Source organism: Protopterus annectens, chromosome 5.part1, assembly GCF_019279795.1.
Source record: "Protopterus annectens isolate FY-2018-M chromosome 5.part1, PAN1.0, whole genome shotgun sequence".
Taxonomy (NCBI): domain Eukaryota; kingdom Metazoa; phylum Chordata; order Ceratodontiformes; family Protopteridae; genus Protopterus; species Protopterus annectens.
This window is the reverse complement of record NC_056736.1, coordinates 710,944,311-710,964,995: the sequence shown is the minus strand read 5'-3', so window position 1 is coordinate 710,964,995 and position 20,685 is coordinate 710,944,311. Positions and strand designations below refer to the sequence as shown.

The 20,685-nt window shown below is 43.4% G+C and overlaps 1 protein-coding gene across 2 annotated transcripts in view; it reads right to left on the bottom strand.

The window, feature by feature from the left end:
• The window catches only part of INTS4 (integrator complex subunit 4), a 1,189,969-nt gene that overhangs the window by 202,614 nt on the left and 966,670 nt on the right, over positions 1-20,685 (bottom strand). For both annotated transcript variants that reach the window (XM_044073339.1, XM_044073340.1), the window contains exon 19: positions 1,234-1,293. In XM_044073339.1, coding sequence (XP_043929274.1) covers positions 1,234-1,293 — 60 coding nt within the window. The remainder of the gene's footprint in view (positions 1-1,233; positions 1,294-20,685) is intronic.

Below are 20,685 nucleotides of genomic sequence, written 5' to 3'. Positions count from 1 at the left end.
AAAAAAGAGCCCATGTACATGTGTTCAGAAGATAAATAAAACAAACCAAAAAGTGCTGAAAACATATACATATATCGTCTCCAGAGATTCTTAAATAAAGCAAAATTTCAGAATACTTTCTGTACACCCATTCTTAGTGGATGTAGAAAACAACTAGACGCAAAAGGAATGGCAAAAATGTATTACAGTGTGGGGAAACAGTATACTATGGGTGAGAGAGTCTTTAGTTGATAAACAGTCACTACAGTACAACAGTCCTCAACAATGCTGGGGGTAGAAGAAATTATGTAGTAATACTAACCACTGCGAGTGGTGCAGACACTTTGCAAAGAATATCAATACCGGGCGGTGCAGTGGAGCAGCAGTTAACATTGCCATCTTACAGTATGAGGCGCTCCGTTTCGATTCTCGGCTGGGGTGCCTTCTGTGTGTAGTCTGTATGTCCTCCCTGCATTTGAGTGGGTTTCCTCCTGGTACTCCGGTTTCCTCCCACATTCCAAAGACATGCTTCTGGAGCATTTCTTCCCATGCCTCCTCTGAAAATAGGCTTTGTTCTAGTCGGACTTTCTTTGTCAACAAATGTTAAACAAATAAATAAATATAATTATATATTTTTTCCTGTATCTGCCACTAGTAACCCTTACAGAGCTTCTTTATAGTGCATTTAAATCTGTTACACTTCAAAGAGTACCTAGATTAACTAATTTTGTTCAAGAATTATATTTTTAAACCACAGACTCTCTCAGTAGCTTGAATTTGGACATATGGAACTTATGGAGGTGCAACTTTAAAAGACTGACTTTGCAGTTGTCCCAAGAAATGTGTATTTTCGCTTCAAGCTGGAATCATTGACCTAACTCATGTTTTGTGAAGGCTTTAAATTCCTTAGAAATAAGCCATCCTTAATCTACTCAATGGTCTTCCTAAACCAATAATGCCTATATAAATTAACAGATACTACAACAAATACAAAAGGGGAAATCATGGAAGACTTGAAACCCTACAGTACACTTTGGAGAAACTGCAAAATTAGGTAGAGTCAGAAAAAAATGCATGAGGTTGGATTAAAGAGAAAGAAAAGCACTTGCTGATGGGGAAAGGAACATCGGGGTGGAGCTGTCCTTGGAAAATGTTACATGGTCTAAGAAAAAGGACCAAAACATTTCCCAGTCCTTGGACTTATGAGACTTCAGGATGACCAAAAAACAACTTGCAAATTAAAAGGGGACTCACCTCTGGAATACATCCACTTCATGCAAGAATTTTTCACTTGCACCAAGCAGTGGTTCAATTCTGAAATTAAAAAAAAATCATATTGTAGATTCAACAAAATAAAATCAAAATAAATACATACTTAAAAGCATAAAATAACACCTTACATGAAAACTTTCATATCATATTCACATTGCTGACTGATTTCATTTCTCTGGATACAGACCAACTCAGGAACAGGGTATGTTTTTCACAGAATGTACTTTGCACAGAAGAATCAAAGAATCAAAGAAAATTTCCTAAGTCCTAAATTGGCTACTCACACACATCTCTTGAATAAGGCAACTTTAATTCAAAAGGATGCTTAGTATTTATACCTGTCTACAGTTACACATGCATACACTTCTCACATAGCATGGATTTCACAGAAATTGTGTTGAAAAATCTGAAAAAAGCTAACCTAAAATATGACAACAAAGTTTCAGCTTAGCACCTGGTACTTCTCCCATCCTGCTTTTATGACTCTGGGATTTTTATACTAGTTGCGTACATATATGGTCTGTATATAGCATGATGTTCTAGTAAAGTAACAGCTCTGCAGTGGTACAACTGCTGTAAAAATTAATGTAATTTTATTCAAAATTAGGACATCCTATACACTAAATATGTTTAAAAAGTTGCAGTGGAATTTGAAATTATTTTTTGTTCCTTAAATAACAGTTATTCGAACACATTTTACAAAACTTAGTTTTAAGTGATACACATATGCTTCAAATTCAATGTTTTATAAAAAAATATATAGCATAATCAAAAGACATTTCTGGGTCATTTTTATTAAATCATCATTTACCTTGCTTTCATTTTGTCTTTCAAGGAAGCAATTTTGGTAGGGAACTTTAGTAATGAAAGAAGAAGCTTACCTAATCTGCAATTATAAGTGTTCACATTGTTTGGCTTTTGCTAAAATGGTTGACCACTTCATCAGGACAATATTGCTTAGGTCACACAGGCAATCCTTCTTGATGTTACTCTAACTTCCCAAAACCACTGCACCACCTTAGTCTTACTGGACTCGACTGACCACCTCTGTTTTATTACTGTTCCTCATAATGGAAGCACATTGAAAACGAATACTGCCCACTCTACACAACCGCTGGCTACAATATAAATGACACAATACTACTGCTCACTCTACACAACCGCTGGCTACAATATAAATGACACAATACTACTGCCCACTCTACACAACCTCTGGCCACAACATAAATGACACAATACTACTGCCCACTCTACACAACCGCTGGCTACAATATAAATGACACAATACTACTGCTCACTCTACACAACCGCTGGCTACAATATAAATGACACAATACTACTGCCCACTCTACACAACCTCTGGCCACAACATAAATGACACAATACTACTGCCCACTCTACACAACCGCTGGCTACAATATAAATGACACAATACTACTGCCCACTCTACACAACCTCTGGTTACAATATAAATGACACAATACTACTGCCCACTCTACACAACCTCTGGCTACAATGTAAATGACACAATACTACTGCCCACTCTACACAACCTCTGGCTACAATATAAATTACACAATACTACTGCACACTCTACACAACCTCTGGCTACAACATAAATGACACAATACGACTGCTCACTCTACACAACCTCTGGCTACAATATAAATGACACAATACTACTGCTCACGCTACACAACCTCTGGCTACAATATAAATTACACAATACTACTGCTCACTCTACACAACCACTGGCTACAATATAAATGACACAATACTACTGCCCACTCTACACAACCACTGGCTACAATATAAATGACACAATACTACTGCCCACTCTACACAACCTCTGGCTAAAATATAAATGACACAATACTACTGCTCACGCTACACAACCGCTGGCTACAATATAAATGACACAATACTACTGCCCACTCTACACAACCTCTGGCTACAACATAAATGACACAATACTACTGCCCACTCTACACAACCTCTGGCTACAATATAAATGACACAATACTACTGCCCACTCTACACAACCTCTGGCTACAACATAAATGACACAATACTACTGCCCACGCTACACAACCTCTGGCTAAAATATAAATGACACAATACTACTGCTCACGCTACACAACCGCTGGCTACAATATAAATGACACAATACTACTGCCCACTCTACACAACCTCTGGCTACAACATAAATGACACAATACTACTGCCCACTCTATACAACCTCTGGCTACAATATAAATGACACAATACTACTGCCCACTCTACACAACCTCTGGCTACAACATAAATGACACAATACTACTGCCCACTCTACACAACCTCTGGCTAAAATATAAATGACACAATACTACTGCTCACGCTACACAACCGCTGGCTACAATATAAATGACACAATACTACTGCCCACTCTACACAACCTCTGGCTACAACATAAATGACACAATACTACTGCCCACTCTACACAACCTCTGGCTACAATATAAATGACACAATACTACTGCCCACTCTACACAACCTCTGGCTACAACATAAATGACACAATACTACTGCCCACTCTACACAACCTCTGGCTACAATATAAATTACACAATACTACCATGCAGTGATGGCAGAATAAGGAGTGACAGTATGAAAGGGCTCTGAAATAAAGTGTTACTCTTTAAAATGATACCCTTTCTATTGTAAACTGCGATACATATCTTCAGTGGTTAATTAGCAGCCAGTTTCTTACCAATCCAGTGGGGAATAGAAAGCATCACTTTTCTCAATCAGAATCATAATATCCTAAGAAGTAACTTCAGTTGGGCCATTTCTTGGGTGGACAGCAGAGATGAAAAGAAATATCTAGAAGGACTACAGATCTACAGTGTGCTTTTGTGAAAAAAAGAAAAGATACCATCTTTTACACCATGGTTTTTGCACTGGATCTGGTTGTTCTACTCTCGGAGGTGAGTGACCCCTAACATTTCTGACAAACAGCAATACTTGAGAACATTCTTCTTTGAATTCCACTGGGAAACAGCAGGTAGAACTGGTAACATTACAATATGTCACCTGAGTTTTCCAAATGGTTCTTGACAGGCATCTGAAGGCTACTACATGCATGCCACTCAAGAACTGGGGTAATTACCCTAGATTCAGCAACCAACTTCATGGGGCCATAGGTGATTACTAGGCTAATGGCACAAGAGCCTTTACAAGCCTAGCCAATAATATCCAGGACATGACAACATTATATCTTAATTCCCCAGACATGGGATGAGGTAGTATCAGGGTAGTGGGTCGTTGGGTGTTGGACCCTTGAGTCAATTTACAGACTGCCTCATGCTACTACATGATGGACTTCAAGACGGCATGTAAGTGAGATAATCAGGACAAAGTTTATTACCAGGTGCATTGTTATATAGTGAAAATGCATATTACAGCATGTGTTGCTAACAGAAACATGATAACACACAGGAAACTATCAAGCAGGGCAGCTTCAGGCACTGATCCGTGGATGCTGGGCAGAAGGGGATGTTTTCATTAGTAAAGCATCTGGAGTTTAAAAGCAATCCTGTCATAGAAGTAAAACTCAAGTATTATATTAGTGTACGTTAGTGTACATGCATGGTACACATAAGACTAGCCTTACTCATCTTTCCCCCCTTCTAACTAGATTAATTATACACTTCACAGATTTACTGATTCTAGTTTACTCTAAGACAAGCACAGTTGCTTAAAAGAGTTTATAGGGGCTTTGCTGAATGACTTTCAGAAATTAGGTATGGAGTATGTCTGCCTGCATATGGAATCTGGGAACCTTGAACCTTTTGTCACATGCTACAGCTACCAGCTCTGTGAACGTCTGAATAGACTGAATATACATGTGATAACTGATACTAGTTTTATGTAATTCAAAGTCTCAAGGTGACCACAGCCTACCATGCATTCATTGGGCATAATGCAGACAAACTAATCCTGGATGACATGACAGTCCACTCAGATTACTGAAAACAAACCAAAAAAAAAATGATGGCATGAAAATGCATGAAATCCAGAGTAAAGCAGGCAGTCATTTTACTTAGCATTACTAACTTAGGTTAAATTTTACATACATCACGTATATACAGGGATCACTATTCATGTGCTTGACAGGGTGTAGTGTGTGAAAATTTACTCGAGTGGACGATGAGTCAAGTGTAGTTGTGTGTGTGTGTGTGCGTGCACACCCATGTGCATGTGATGTCCCAGTCAGGAAAAATACACACTTTTCTTGATTCTAATGCCAAAAGTTTCATTTATGCTGAAAGCTTTGGCACTGGGGTGTGAGTGTGTGCACAAGTTTTAGGGGTTTCGTTAAGAGGATGGACTTAGTGTTGATGTGATGTGGTTTGTGGTAGGTGTCTGAGCAGAAGGTAAGTATTTGTTTGCGTTGTTAATGTGGAAACTTTCACATATACTAGCATTAGGGGGATGGCACTGCATGTGTGAGTGTTTGGGGGTTAGGGTTAGAGAAAGACCTAGGTAAGGTGACAGATTTACAGCAGGTTTGCTTGTGTGTGTGTGTGTGTGTGTGTGTGTGTGTGTGTGTGTGTGTGTGTGTATGTGTCTTGTGTTACAAAAAGGGGTCTTCTAAGGTAAGGAGTAGGACTGGATTAAGGGGTAGGGTTAGCATGCATTAGCAAGGTGGTGCACACTCTAAGCACTCCATTCTCTATTCTTCTAAAGACTTTGTAGCTACAACACCCAAGAACTGAAACAATGTAAGCACATAATTAGATATTTACAGTAGGATAATCCATAAAGAAGAGTCTCCAGGTCTAAACTCATTGTGGGCTTGTGACTGTACAGCTGCAAGGGTCTCTCACTTAAAGATCTAACAAATACATTCTAACTGGCTACCCTGTATTTTCACAGAATGGTTCCTCAGAAATCCCTTGCCTGCTTGTGTTACAGAGAAGCGTGACTGATCAAGACGGTTTTGCTTCGATATGGGAAAGTAATCCTTTCCTGATGTTGTACAATGATGGAGTTGGTATATGTAAGTTTGGGGTGCAGGGGTTACAGTGGGGCTTGCCCTGCTGTACAAAAAAACTGTTTTCAATGCATACCACTGAATGACTGGCACTGAAGTGCTTTCATTGCCTCTGCTCGGCCAGTAGCTTCTGAAAAATCACTTTCCAATTACACCCAATGGAAACATCCATCTGCTCGGCCAGTAGCTTCTGAAAAATGACTTTCCAATTACACCCAATGGAAACATCCAATCACATCAGTTGAACTAAGAAGTGCGCATCCAGTCAAGATCAACTGACCTCAACAGCAACCCTCCAACCTCTCCAAAAATCATTCACTGGAGTTTTCCCTCAGAAAATCCTGCTCTCAATGCTGGTACATGGTGTGACATTGACAGGTAAAGATGTACGACTAATCCTTAAGAGCACTGGTTTCACCCCAACGATAAGCAAGCACAATTTCTTTATATCCATACATAACAATGAAAATATGACACCTACACTGCTAAGTAGCACACGCCTGTCCAGATTAACAGAACTCCAACAGATGAAGCAGGATGGAAAGGCTGTGTAGGGGTTTCCATTGTACTTCCTTCCTTGGAACAAGAAAAATCCTGGAATAAAAACATTTTCCTATGGTACCCTGAGCTAACAAATCCTGAATAAAGGGACCGAGCAAAGGAAAATGGGTAGGAGGTGGACGGGGAATCCCTTTTAGAGAGGGGACACTTTCCCAAGACATGGCGTAGCCTTCTTTTATATGGATCAGAATGCATTTATACGAAAGTTATGTACACACTATAATGACAGATCCATGTTATCTGACACCTCCCTGTTAACAAAGGAAGTGGATTTGGACTGATGGCTCCTATAGAATTTAGGGACCGTAGACAGGATAGCTGCCTGCAGTCTTTCATGGTCTTGCTTACTCTTGCAGAGTTTTGAAAAGACTGCCAAGCCTATGGTCCAAACAAAAGGTTATTTTCTAAAGGGAAATCCAAGATTTTTGATCTGAAGTCTTCACGGATGAGCTGAACCCATAGCAATGCCTATCATCATCAGCCCTAGACACAGCGTCCACTACATCATAACTACATTTGATGTTGTCTGCTTATTTGTGTAGCTTGGAATACAACAGACTGCATTTGTTGTGTTAAGTCTGTAGGACAGATAGCAGGTATTTAGTCATTTGTGTTTGATAATTAATAGCTCTGAATGCTAAGAGTGGAGGAGATGTAGACTTTCTTAGCCCACCTATCATTGTCCATGATGTCCTTTGCCTGAAGGGAGGGCATCTGCAGTGAAAAGAAGCTTGGATGGCTTATCTGAAGAGAGAGAGAAACTGCTGCAGAATCGGACATAGTATTTTTATTTTATTTGACATTTGTTAACCGGATTAGTCCAACTGAGCCAGTAGCCTATTTTCAGTGGAGATGCGAGGAGAAAAGCTCCAAAGGTAAAATTACACTCATAAACACACAGAGAAATAATAACATACATTCAGAGTTTTACATAGCAGTATATAGTGAAATAATACAATTAGGAAAATACAGTAGAACAATAAGATTGAGCACTCAAATTATACTTAAAAACAAATTTGCATGTGTGAAAGTGGCATCTTAGACAGTATACAGTACATATTTACAACTGTGTCTGGGTCAGCATAAGTACTAGGTGGAGGGAGTTGAAGACCAGTTCTGTAAACAGACAGGCATAGGATACTATGCAAGGATACAATAAGTAAATGCTAGAAATTATACAGCTAAAAGAAGTAATGACAATGATACGTGACCACATGTAGTCTTAGTGTGTCCTACTGTACAACTTGTTGCATCTCCTAACTTTCTTTCTCTGTTAGTAAAAAGAAGTTATGTACTCACCATAACGTTCCATCTGAGTAGGTAACTTCAGATGTCTGCAACCTATGGGTATCGGATCCGAGCTGGCAGCTTTCCAAGCTTACAGATCCGAGCTCCAAGCTCCTCCCCCTTACCCATAATACTCTGCTACCTCCTTGTAACCCTCAGATCGAGTTTGCCAGAGAAGGCAATAGAAAGTTTCTATAACCTAGTAACCCTTATCACTTTGCAATGGCGATGACTGAACAAGGTATACATAGGCTCGTAACTAGCAAACCATAGGTCCGGGGGAAGGAAGGAGGGAGGGTCGGTTGCAGACAAATGAAGTTACCTACTCAGATGGAACGTTATGGTGAGTACATAACTTCTTTATCTGAAGTAGTTAACTTCATTTGGTCTACAACCTGTGGGACAGAGTCCCCAGCTACCAGTAACTTGGGAGGCCTTTATGGAAGGATATTCCGGAGCACTGCAGAGCCAAAAGAAATGCGTCCTCTGGATATGAGATCCAATTTATAGTGTGAAATGAAGGTATGTGAAGAAGCCCAAGTTGCTGCTGCACAAATGTCATCTAACGAGACCCTTGACCAAAATGCCGCAGAGGTAGCCATAGATCGTGTAGTGTGGGCTTGCACGTGTAGGGGCTCAGGACAACCAGAACTTTTGTAGGTGAGGAGAATACATTGGGAGATCCACCTCGCTAATGTAACTTTAGTGACTGGCTTCCCAAAACGTGATTTTGCAAAGGACACAAAAGGTTGACCAGATTTTCTGATATCTGCTGTTCTGTTCAGGTAGAAACGTAGTTGTCTGTGAACATCTAAACAATGGAGTCTGTACTCTCCTTTATTCTGAAAATTTGGAAAGAAGACCGGTAGATTGATAGACTGATTGATATTGGCCTCTGAGGATGCTTTGGGCAGGAAGGAGGGATTGGTCCTGAGGGAGACCCTGTCCTTATGAAAAATGATGTATGGAGGTTTACAGCACAGAGTGTGAAGCTCCAAAATTCTCCTGGCGGAAGTAATGGCAATCAAGAAGATGGTCTTCCAAGATACAGACTTTAATTCAACTGTGGCCGCCGGTTCAAAAGGGGGCCCAGTTAAAGCCTGAAGAACTATGGTAAGATCCCATGGAGGTACTGTATCTCTGATCGGGAGTCGTAACAAGAAGGCTTCTTTCATGAATGATTAACAGATCTTGGATGAAGCCAGGGGTCCTGAATTGTTACCAATGTGATAGTGGGAGATAGCTGCCAGCTGGACTTTAATAGTGGACGCGCTAGTTCCCTGCTGAAAAATATGTGAAAGAAAGTCAAGGACTGCTTGGACGGGGGCCGTGAAAGGATCTAGATTCAACATCTCTGCCCAGAGGGAAAAACGTTTCCATTTACTCTTGTAGATCTTTCTGGTGGATGGTTTGTACGCGGCCAATAGGATGGTCTTAACAGAGGAGGATAATCCGGGAGTCCTAGCCATTAGGGGAACTGGATCAACCAAGCTGAGAGATTGAGATGACCCAGGTTGGGGGTCTTGAGCCCCAGTGGATGGGAAATCAGATCCGGACTGGGATCTAGGATCCAGGGAGGATGTACTAGATGAGACTGTAAGTAAGGGAACCAGGTCTGGCGAGGCCAGAATGGGGCTATGAGGATAACTCTGCTCCCCAATCGACGAACTTTCTGTAGGAACTTTGTTATTAAGGGAAGAGGGGGATAAGCATACCGAAGACCGGATGGCCAAGCATGAACTAGAGCGTCTCTGGGGGCTTCCCCTGGTGGGGGAATCAGAGCGAAGAACTCGCTGCACTTTGTGTTTGAAGGCGAAGCGAAGAGATCGCAGCAAGGTTGTCCCCAGGCGAGAAATATCTGGTTCGCGACTGTTGAGTTCTGAGACCACTCGTAAGTTGAGAGAACTTTTTGACTCAACCTGTCTGCCAAGATGTTTGACCGACCCGGAATGTGCGTTGCTATGAGAAAGCGGTTGGTGGAGATCGCCGATTCCCACATTCTCATGGCCTCCCTGCAAAGAGGATAGGATCTGGTTCCCCCCTGTTTGTTTATGTACCAGACTACAGACATGTTGTCCGATTGAATTGCAATTGTACCCGGAGGAAGAAGGTGATGGAGAGCCTGCAACGCTAAAAGCACCACCCTAATCTCCAGTACATTGATATGCAGTGAGGTCTCTGTGGGAGTCCACGTGCCTTGGACGGATCTGCCCCTGTAATGCCCCCCCCCCACCCGAGGAGAGATGCGTCCATGGTCACTGTGACTTGTGGGGGAGGTAGGACAAAAGGACGTCCTTCCCGAAGGAATGAAGCCACCAGAGAAGTGACTCCTTGCACACCCTGCTGAGAGGAATAGGGGTTAAAAAAGAATAGACCATTGCACTTGAAGAGTCCATTGAAGGATTCTCATTTTCAGATGGGCGAACAGGGATAGAGTGATGGCAGCCGCCATGGATCCCAGGGCCCTCAGGACCAATACGGCAGGTGGCGCAGGAGACTGTAAGAGGTCCAAGATTTGGAGGCAAAGATTGCGTAACCTGTCGGTTGTCAAGAAAATTCTTGGTTGTGTCGTGTCTATCCTGGCCCCTATGAAATCCAAAATTTGAGTGGGTTGCAGAGATGATTTCCTGAGGTTGATTGAGATCCCTAGTTGGTGAGCTAGTTGTAACAGGTAATCTCTGTTTGAGCAAAGTTGATGCCTGGTGGGGGCGGTAAGGCGCCAGTCATCCAGGTACGGAAAGACCTGTATGCCCTGAAGTCTCAGGTGGGCCGCTACTACTGCCATGACCTTGGTAAACACCCTGGGGGCTGTGGTGAGACCAAAGGGTAGGACCCTGAACTGGTAATGACTGGTTCCTAGCCAAAAGTGGAGAAACCTCCTGGATCGTCTGTCCGTAAGAATGTGGTAGTACGTGTCTTGGAGGTCTATCGAGCACATCCAGTCGTTCTCCTGTAACAGTGGGAGAATGGATTGAATAGTGACCATCCGGAATTTCTCTTTGGGTACTGACAAGTTCAGTGTTGATAGGTCGAGTATGGGTCTTAGGTCCCCCGTCTTTTTTGGCACCAAAAAGAACCTGGAATAAAACCCTAATCTGGACTGCTCTGGGGGGACGGGCTGGATTGCTCTTTTTCTTAGCAGCCCTTGAATTTCTATAGCTGCTGCATCCCTCTGACCAGGTGGGACATCGGAGATTCCTCTTGATCGAGGAAGGTAGGTTAAGAAGGGGATTGAATATCCTCTGGATACAATTCGGAGCACCCAGTGATCTGTGGTGATGGACTTCCATTTGGCTAGGTGTTCTGAGAAGCGCCCCCCGACTGCCTCCAGAGAAGAGCAGTCAGGCAACCCCTCAGGGCTGCTGCACGGGTCGGTCCGAGAAAGGTTCTCTCGACCCAAAGTTCTTTGGGCCCCCTCTGCCTCTGGGCCAGCATCCACCTTGTCCTCCTCTGCCTCTGAAGGACGAGGTCTCTGGAGCGAAGCGTGGTTGTTGAGTCTTCCAGAACCACATCTTCTTCTGTCCCTTTTGGTTCCTGCAATAGGACCTCTGGGGAGCAGAGAAGCGGATCCCAACGGCAGACAACGTCTTCCCGTCTTTCTCGCTCTGGAGAAGCATGTCGCGGACAGTCTTGCCAAAGAGCATTGAACCGTCATAAGGGGCGTTTGCGAAGGAAGCCTTAAAGGGTTCTGCAAAGTCGCAAAGACGGAGCCAGGCCTGTCTTCGTAAGACGACGCCCGTTCTGCTAGCCCTAGCCGCTCCCTCCGTGGCATGGGAGAGGAGCCGCATGCATGTGTTTGTGATCGACTTGAGAGTGGTCATTCGGCATGAGAACGTACGCTTGTCCTCGGCCGACATGGACTCTGGGGGTGATCCAGCATACTCCTTAATCAGGTCCCGCTGGAGTCAAATAACATGTGCCATGTAATTCAGAGACCTTACCGAGAAGGTCGCTGAAGAGATCATCTGCTTTCCCAAACGTTCCAGCATCCGAGAATCCTTATCTGGAGGATGCACCGAGGAACTCTCCTGTGCTTGCTCCTTCTTGGTGGCCACCGCCACCACCATAGCATCCACAGGGGGACCCTTACTCCAACATGCCTTGTCCGAGGGGGGGCTGAGTATTTTGTCGGGATGTTTGGGGATCGGCTCCACAGTGTCCGGCTCCTTCCATGCCCTGGTAGTAATAAGATCTACCAGGGGGTCGGCGGGGGGGACACCAAAGAGGTAGATGGGCCTGCTTCAAATGCCTCCAGAAACATGGACTCGTCCGAGGAAGGCTTTTGGGCGGATCACCCTCCCCTGATGCGTAACATTTCCATGATGTCTCCAAAGGAGATGTCTTCGGGGGTGATCTTGGGGTATCTTCCCCTTCCTCCAGGTCCGTGTCCTCCGTGAGGGACTCAGATGAGTCCAAGTGCCTCCTCTTGCACTTCCGCTTGTGAGGCACCTCCTTGGGGGGGCTGTCCGAAGAGGCCTCACCAGCGATGTCCTGTTCCTCCAAAGGAACCATCTGGGACGTAAGCGCAGGCTGTCCCTGGGGTTGGATGATGGAGGATAGGCTCAACTGCATGGGAGCGACGGGCTGGTCCGGAGCAAGAACCGGGGGTCTCGAGTCCCTTGAGAGGACCCTCTCCACTACATCGAATGCCGACGGTGAACTGCTCTCCCTTGGAACCGCAAGCAGTTCCCTCAGCTCAAACGTACGGATCGGTGCCGAAGGCGACCCGATCGGATCCGAAAGGGTAGTGTGACCCGACCTGGACGGAGCCGAAGTTCCACTAGCCCCTCCGGATCTGATGTCTGCCCCACGGCTCCGAGAGCTCGGGTCCGACAAGAATCCTGGATCCGATAGACCCGAGGGCATGGTCGGCGCCGAAGATGTAAACGCTGTCGGCACCGGCCCCACGCCAGCTCCGAAGCTAACTGGATCCGACAGCTCCGAGACCCGAAAGCGGGTCGGAGAAGGAACAATAGGGGCAAAAAAGGGTGTTGAGCTCCCCCCCTGAGGGGGGGAGGCACGAGCACTCCCAACTGCATTTGAGCCTGCAAAAATCTACGCATCATCCGATCCATATCTGCGTCCGACAAACTCCTAGTAGACCTACTAGAGGCCACCAAAGGCGGCTGGGAAGGTCGCCTTGATGACCTAGAAGGTGACCGAGTCTCCTCCTCCAGCTCCGGGGAGAAACAAGGGGAGCGGAGCAGAGAGGGGGTAGACTCAGAGACCTTCAAGGGAGAAGCAGCAACTTTAGGTGGAGGAGCCGAGGGAGTCGACTCCGACCGCTTTTTATGGCTCCGGTGTTTCTTTCTTATCCTTTTTTCTGCCCTCCCTTTCCTCCTGGGCCAAAGAGGGAGGGTGAGTCCCGACCAGGGGATCGGGAGTAGCAGGTGGGACAGCAGTGGTAACGGCTGGCACCACAGCAGAAGCCGAAGAAGATTATGGTGGCAGAAGGCCCGCCAAAATCAGCTTGGCCTTTCTGTCTTTTAATGCTCTGGGATTAAAGGCTGCACAAATAGTGCAGCCTGTGGAAAGGTGTTCCACACCCAGTCATAACACACACCGAGTGTGGCCATCCGCTGGGGACAGCTTATGACCACACTCGGTGCATTTAGAAAAAATGGCCTTAGAGCCTTCGGCCATTGTAAAGGAAAAAGGAAGCAGCACATGCCTTCACACACGCTAGTGGGGGAGGGGAACTAGCTGACTAAACAATTAAATAAACTACAGCTAAAGAAACAGGAACCACTATGATAAACTACCTGAGGTTCACGCACACAGGGAAATATAGTGAAAAATAAGAATTCTATTATTAAACTACTCACAAACCAACTCGGAGCCCATTCTGAGAAGCTATCTTAAGCCGCGGCAAACGAGATCTGAGGGTTACAAGGAGGTAGCAGGGTATTATGGGTAAGGGGGAGGAGCTTGAAGCTCGGATCTGTAAGCTTGGAAAGCTGCCGGCTCAGATCCGAATCGGATCCGATACCCACAGGTTGTAGACCAAATGAAGTTAACTACTTCAGATCTTCTGCTTAAACTAACTAACCTCCTAAACCCACAGCTCTACTACTATAGCCCCCTCCTTTCCCCCCTCCCATTCTCCACACTATTGATCCCCCCCTCTTCCTATCAATGTCTGTATACATTGTACTTTTGAACGATTATCTTTTTTTTATTCTCATATGTAGTAAATTTTAGACCACTGCTATCAATGCAACCCTTAATGTTCATAATGTTTTTTCTTTTGTTTTTCTCTTTATACTTGATTTCTTATTTGCATTGTTATTTTTAATAGTTTTTTGTCCTGTATGTTTATCTTTGCTTATGTTTGCTGGAGCTGTTTCCCCTTGGGTCTCCACTGAAAATGTGTTGCTTACTATCAATGTAAGGCAAATAGTTAATAACCTTTTCTTTTTACAATTATTTTGTATTGTGTTACTTAATATTTGTATATTGTCACTTTACCTTTACTTATGCTTGCTGGGGCTTTCGCTCTCCTCGGGTTTCCACTGAAAGTGGGTTTGTTTGCAAACTCAGTTAGACTAACCTGGTTAACAAATGTGAAATAAAATAAATACATAAAATAAAATGGATATTGACGTGTCATTACCTAGTATAATAAAAATAATTATAAAGGGAGATGAGGGGAAAAAATAATGATTGTGGGGATGTACAAGTGGGTGAGGTGTTAGTGGAGAAATGTGAGATAGGGTAGAAAAAGGTGGGAGGGTTTAGGTAGGTTCATGGCAAGGGCAGATCCAAGACCTTAAGAAGAACAATTTTAATTGCTTTTTGAATTGAGTAGCGTTTGAGATGTTTCTGATGTAATGAGGAAGTTTGTTCCAGGTTAGAGAGATATTATGGTTATAGAGAAGTTTGCCTATGTTTCTGTTTGATATAGTTGTTGGTCAGAGCTTCTGAGTGGTCTGGTAGGGGTGTAGAAGGAAACAAATGAAGAGAGGGAGGGGCCAGCAGTAGGTTTGTATAGGATGCAGTGGGTGATTTGTAGTTGTGATATGAGAAGTTGGTGGGGGAATTCTGGCCCTTGCAGTTGTTTTAATGCAATGCAATGGTGAGATATGTAAGGTTGGTTTGTTGCAAATCTGGCAGTTTTATTGCAGGTTTGTTCAAGTTGTGAGATTAATGAGGACTGTAGGTTTGAGAGGATGGGAGCAGCATAAAGAAGGCCTGGTAGTAGGAATGCTCTCACTAGGGATAGTTTGGCCTCAGGAGCAAGGTATTTTTTTCTTTTGATACAGTAATCCTAATTTTTGGTGCGTCTTTTTAATACACAGGTGAATATGCTGGTCAAATTTAAGCTGATCATCAATAATGGTGCTGAGCAGTTTTGTATGAGGGTCTGCTTTGATGATGGTATTATCTACTGAGTGGATGGAGAAGGAGGATTTATGTCATGAGAGTGAGTCAGGAAGGAAGAATAAGAGTTTGGTTTTCTTAGGGTTTAGGATTAGCTGTTTTTCATTAAGCCATTTTTTGATGGAGTAGAAGGTGTTTTGTGTAAGAGAAGGAAGATCAGACATATTATTGGAGGATGTAATGAGGGTTGAGTCATCTGCATATTGGATAACGGTAGAGTGGTTGCAAGCGGAGTGAAGACTGTTGGTACAGATACTAAATAGTAGGGGGCTTAGGACAGAGCCCTGGGGGACTCCTGTTTTTATAGGTAAGAAAGGTGAGCACGAAGTGAGCCATCGGACACATTGTAGTCTATTAGAAAGGTAGCTGGAGAACCACTGCATGGTGGAAGGAGAGAGGTTAAGTTTAGTTAGTTTTGTTAGTAGTTTATAGTGAGAGACAGTATAGTATGCTTTGGATAGGTCAAGGAAGAGACAGGACACAAGTATTTTTTTTGTCTCTCGCCACAGCAATTGTATGAGTAAAAGATTGGAGAGCAGTAGCAGTGCTGTGGATAGGTCGGAAACAGTGTTGAGTAGGGGTTAAGAGGTTTTCCTGTATTAAGTATTTAAGGAGTTGAAAGTGGATACACTTTTCTAGAATTTGAGAGACAGAGGAGATAGGATGGCTATTGGTTGGAAGTTAGAAGCGTCTGTGGAGTTACCTCCTTTGTGCAGTGGTACAGTATAGAAGGACTTCCAGATGTTAGGTAATGTTCTTTCTAGAACAGACCTTTTATTAGTATGGAGATGGGAAGAGCTATGGAATCGGCAACTAGTTTGAGAAAGAGGGGGGTAGTTTATCAGCAGATGGGGAGCCAAATTTACGTTTGTGAAGAAGAGATTTGATATAGGAGGTGGGAATAGCTTTGAGAGAGAAAGGGGTTTTGTTAGTATTGGTAGATGGGGGAAGAGGTGAGTGGACTGAAGTTATGGTCTGGGTGAGTTCATTTGCGGATGGTGTCTAAGAAGTAATTATTGAGTAGGGTGGCAGTCTTTAGTGGTGAGTTATTAGGGAAGGAACTTGGGGTAGAGGACATTATTGATGGTGGACCAGAATTTTTTGAGGTTGGAGAGATGGTTGGCTTGAGCTGTATTGTCTACAAATTCAACCAAACTCAAACAAACGAGTGAAAACAAAAAAAAACGAACGTACAAGCTGTAGATTCCAACAGACTTTAATGTTGTAAGAGGTTTTGTCCAAAGTAATGCTTAGACTTCATCAGACATAAAGTTACCCAAAATTCATTAGTATTTATACAATCATCAATTAATAATTTAAATTAATTTAAAGGTATATCATGAAAAATCACGTTTTAAAAACTCATGTTCACACACATTAAAATTGTTAGAACACAACCTTATAGTTATATAACCAATTAAAATATGTATGTATGAATCAAATTTTCATTTGTTTGAGCTGTATTGTAAAACTTTTTCTTATCTTAATAAATATGTTTTTTTGGTATAGTTCCTAGTTTCCTTGTAGCTTTGTAGTAGGGTAGGGGATTTGGTTTTCTGCCAGGCTTTCCAGATACTATCCCCTTTTGTGCATAATGGAGCGTGTTTCTTTTGTTAACCAAGGAGTGTGGGTGGCTTTAATCCTGATTTTTCTTTGGGGTGCAAGTGATTCTAAGATGTTGAGTAAAGTCTGGTTAAAGGTCTCTACTGCTTCACTAAGGGGAAGGTAATGAAGAAAGGACCAGTTAATGGATGCTAGTTTATGATTAAAAGAATCATTGTCAAATGACGATAGTTTATGGCAGTCCCGATACAGTCGGGATCTAGGTATAAGAATAGTGTGTCTTTGGATGTGAATGACGAGGTGAACTGAGGGAGTCGGGCAGGGTGCAGGGGTTGTGGTACAGATTAGGGTCAGAAGTAAGTATCCAGTCAAGAATAGTACCAATACCAGTAGTTTTATAAATACGAATGGGGGATGTGACAAGTTGTTTGAAACCATGGAGGTTTATACACATATTGGGGGGAGTCAGACAGGAGCTTTGACTGGTCTATGTTAACATCTCCCAGAATGATAGTTTCATAGGGAATGTTGTCAGTCAGCCATGAAAGTAGGCTTTCTATGACATGAATATTATTGCCTGGAGGGATGTATGGCTATAGCAATTTTTTTGTGGGAGTTAGGATAGCAATTTAATACAAGTAGCTCAGTGGGTTGAAAGTTCGGTAATGGTATATGCAAGGAGAGAGATTAAGTAGATCAGAATAAAGGACTGCAACACCACCACCTTTTCTTATTTCTCTAAGCAAAAGATGTTGCAACTTGGGAGTAATATTTTGTTACTTGCTATGTGTAGTTTTAACCAGGTTTCAGTTAAAGTTAAAATATAAGGGGCGAGTTGGGCTATCCAGGATTGAAAGTCTGTGGTTTTGTTGAGAAGGCTTTGGATGTTAATTGAGACTAGGTCTAGGGTTTTGCAACAGCTGCACTGTAGAGTAGGGAGGGGAGTGTTTGGAGGAGGTAGGGGTAAAAAAAGGTGCATGCTAGGGATGAGCGAAGGGGGTGAAGGTCTGGGGTTGGGGTGACTGTCACCACCTAGGAGGAGAGTAGCCTTAAAATAAAGTAGGATGTTGTGGGTGATGAGGTTTTGGGCTGCAGGGGAGTAGTTTTACTTTGTCATTACTGTAGATGGGTGAGGGAGGTTTTACTTTATAAACATGAAAATGGGTGGTAGTAAAGAGTGATGGGAAAATGTAAAAGGAGAGGGTTGCATTAAAGTTGTTGAAGGAATAGGAAAGAGTAGGGGAGGTATGTAAGTAGTGTAGTTTGGTATGGTAAGAGGAGAGGTGAGTAAGCAGAATAAGTAATGGGATGCTTAGGTAAAAATGAGCCGTGATGGATGTAATGTGTAGAATTGGGAGGGCTCTTAATTATCAGTAAGGTTAAGGGTAATTGATATGTAATAGGAAAGACAGGGGTGTGAGAGGGAGGGGATAAGGGGTAGTAACCCAAGTGGAGGGATGGGATAAAGGGGGAGGGGTGTAGCTGAGGATAAAGTATAAATCTGATGATGTCAGGGGTGGGTGGGAACGGGGTTTGGGTAGGGGACCACAGTGAGCCCAAGCTTACCAGAGACAACGCAGTGGGTCCTTCAGAAACAATCAGCAAGGTGAGCAGTTAAGATTAGAAAAGGAATGGTATAGTGCTAGGGAGAGAAGAGGAACACAATAAAAAGTTAAGATTTAACTTTTAACTTTAGAGGAAGACAGGGGAGTAAAGAGGATAGGGGAGGTATAGACAGCTAGTTGAAGATAGTGGCTGGGGGAAAGGATTTATTACAGAGTGAGGTAAACATGGAGGGCGTGGGGGTGCAGGGTTCAGCAAAAGTGGGAGTAGAGAAAAACCTGGATATGGATAAGAGACTGCAAAGAAAAAAAGGACATTGCCAGGGTTCAGGAAAAAGAGATAAGAGTGGGGGACCGCTAGTGATGGTAATACCAAGAGAAAGGAGGGAGTTCAGAAGTAAATTTCAGCAGGTAATTTACTGGGGAGCTTGTACAGCCTGGTGATGTGATGCAGAGAAACAAGGGCAAGGCAAACAGCAATTTTAAAAGCAAGAAAATTCACTTGGAGACATACATTGTTTGCTTTTAAAGAGACAGATGGGGCTGGCCATTGGACTGATTACCGGCTTCGTGCAGGAGTGGAAGGGTGGCAGAGTGTTTAAGCCCTGGACACAAATCTACAAAAAACGGTGGGGGAATATAAAAGTGAGGGTTAGAAGGAGCAACTGCAGGTAGTGAAAAGGGACATAAATGCTAACAGCTTATATGAGTTTAACTGGATAGAATGCAAGAACATGTGGGAAAGCAGTAGAATTTACACAAATTAGAAAGTTAAAATAGCATTAGACTACATGGTACTCAAACTGTATGAGAACAATAGACTAAAAATAGCATTATCATGTGGATAATGCTATTTTTAGTCTATTGTTCTCATACAGTTTGAGTACCATGTAGTCTAATGCTATTTTAACTTTCTAATTTGTGTAAATCCACTAGATGGGTTGCAAACTGGCTCAAGGACAGAACCCACATGGTTAGAATTGCTGGAGCCATGTCAGACTCCAAACCAGTTACAAGTGGCGTCCCACAAGGCTCATTCCTGGGACCTCTCTTGTTCGGTATATATTTCTCGGAGGTACAGGCCAACACGGAAGGACTGTGGCTGACCAAGTTCACAGATGACTGCAAACTGGGCGCCATAATCGACTCTCCAGCCGACACAAGCATCCTCAAAAAGGGCCTCATAGAAACAGACAACTGGTGCCAGAGCCATGGCCTCAAGCTAAATGCCAAAAAGTGTATAGTCATCCCCTTTGGCAAAAACAAAGTGCCCACAAATTACCACATAGGTGGTAATCCATTAAGTACAGAAGAAGTAATTAGGGACCTGGGGACCCAAGTTGATAGCAATCTCTCATTTGACAACCATGTGGCCAAAGTGGTTAGAAAAACATTTTATATAGCCCACCTAATCATGAAGGGATTCACATCTAGATCTGGGGAGGTCATCGTGCCTCTTTACTCATCCCTCATCAGGCCCATAATGGAGGACAATGCCCCTTTTGGGATGTACCTTACCAGACACCTGCAGCAACTGGAAAGACCCCAAAAGTACCTCACCAAGAGGATCAAAGGGCTCAAAAAGATGCCATATGCTGCCTGGTTAAAGAAACTCTAGCTCTACTCACTGGCATACCGCCTGCTCAGAGGTGATCTGTGCCTGACGTATAAAGCCATGTCCAACCTGGAATTAATGGACATGCTGCACCTCAGAAAATCCAAATCCCATCGAGCCACGCGCTCGAGAGACTTGAACCTCAGCACTGAAATAAATAGGACATGCTGGAGGGACAGATTCATAACCCAGAGGCTCCCTTCACTCTGGAATAAAATCCCAGTCCAGGTTAGGCAGAGTCCCTCATTGACTCTCTTCAAGAGGAATCTTGATGAGTGGATGGGAGATCGTAGGTTTACCCCGGGTATCACTTCTGTGTCACTGTTAGACAGAGGCACAGTATACTAACCTCGAAAAAGGGCATAGCAAAATTAATTTAAAATGGGTGGCGAAAGCCAAACACACTCTGGCTAGGCTTATAAATGCCCTAG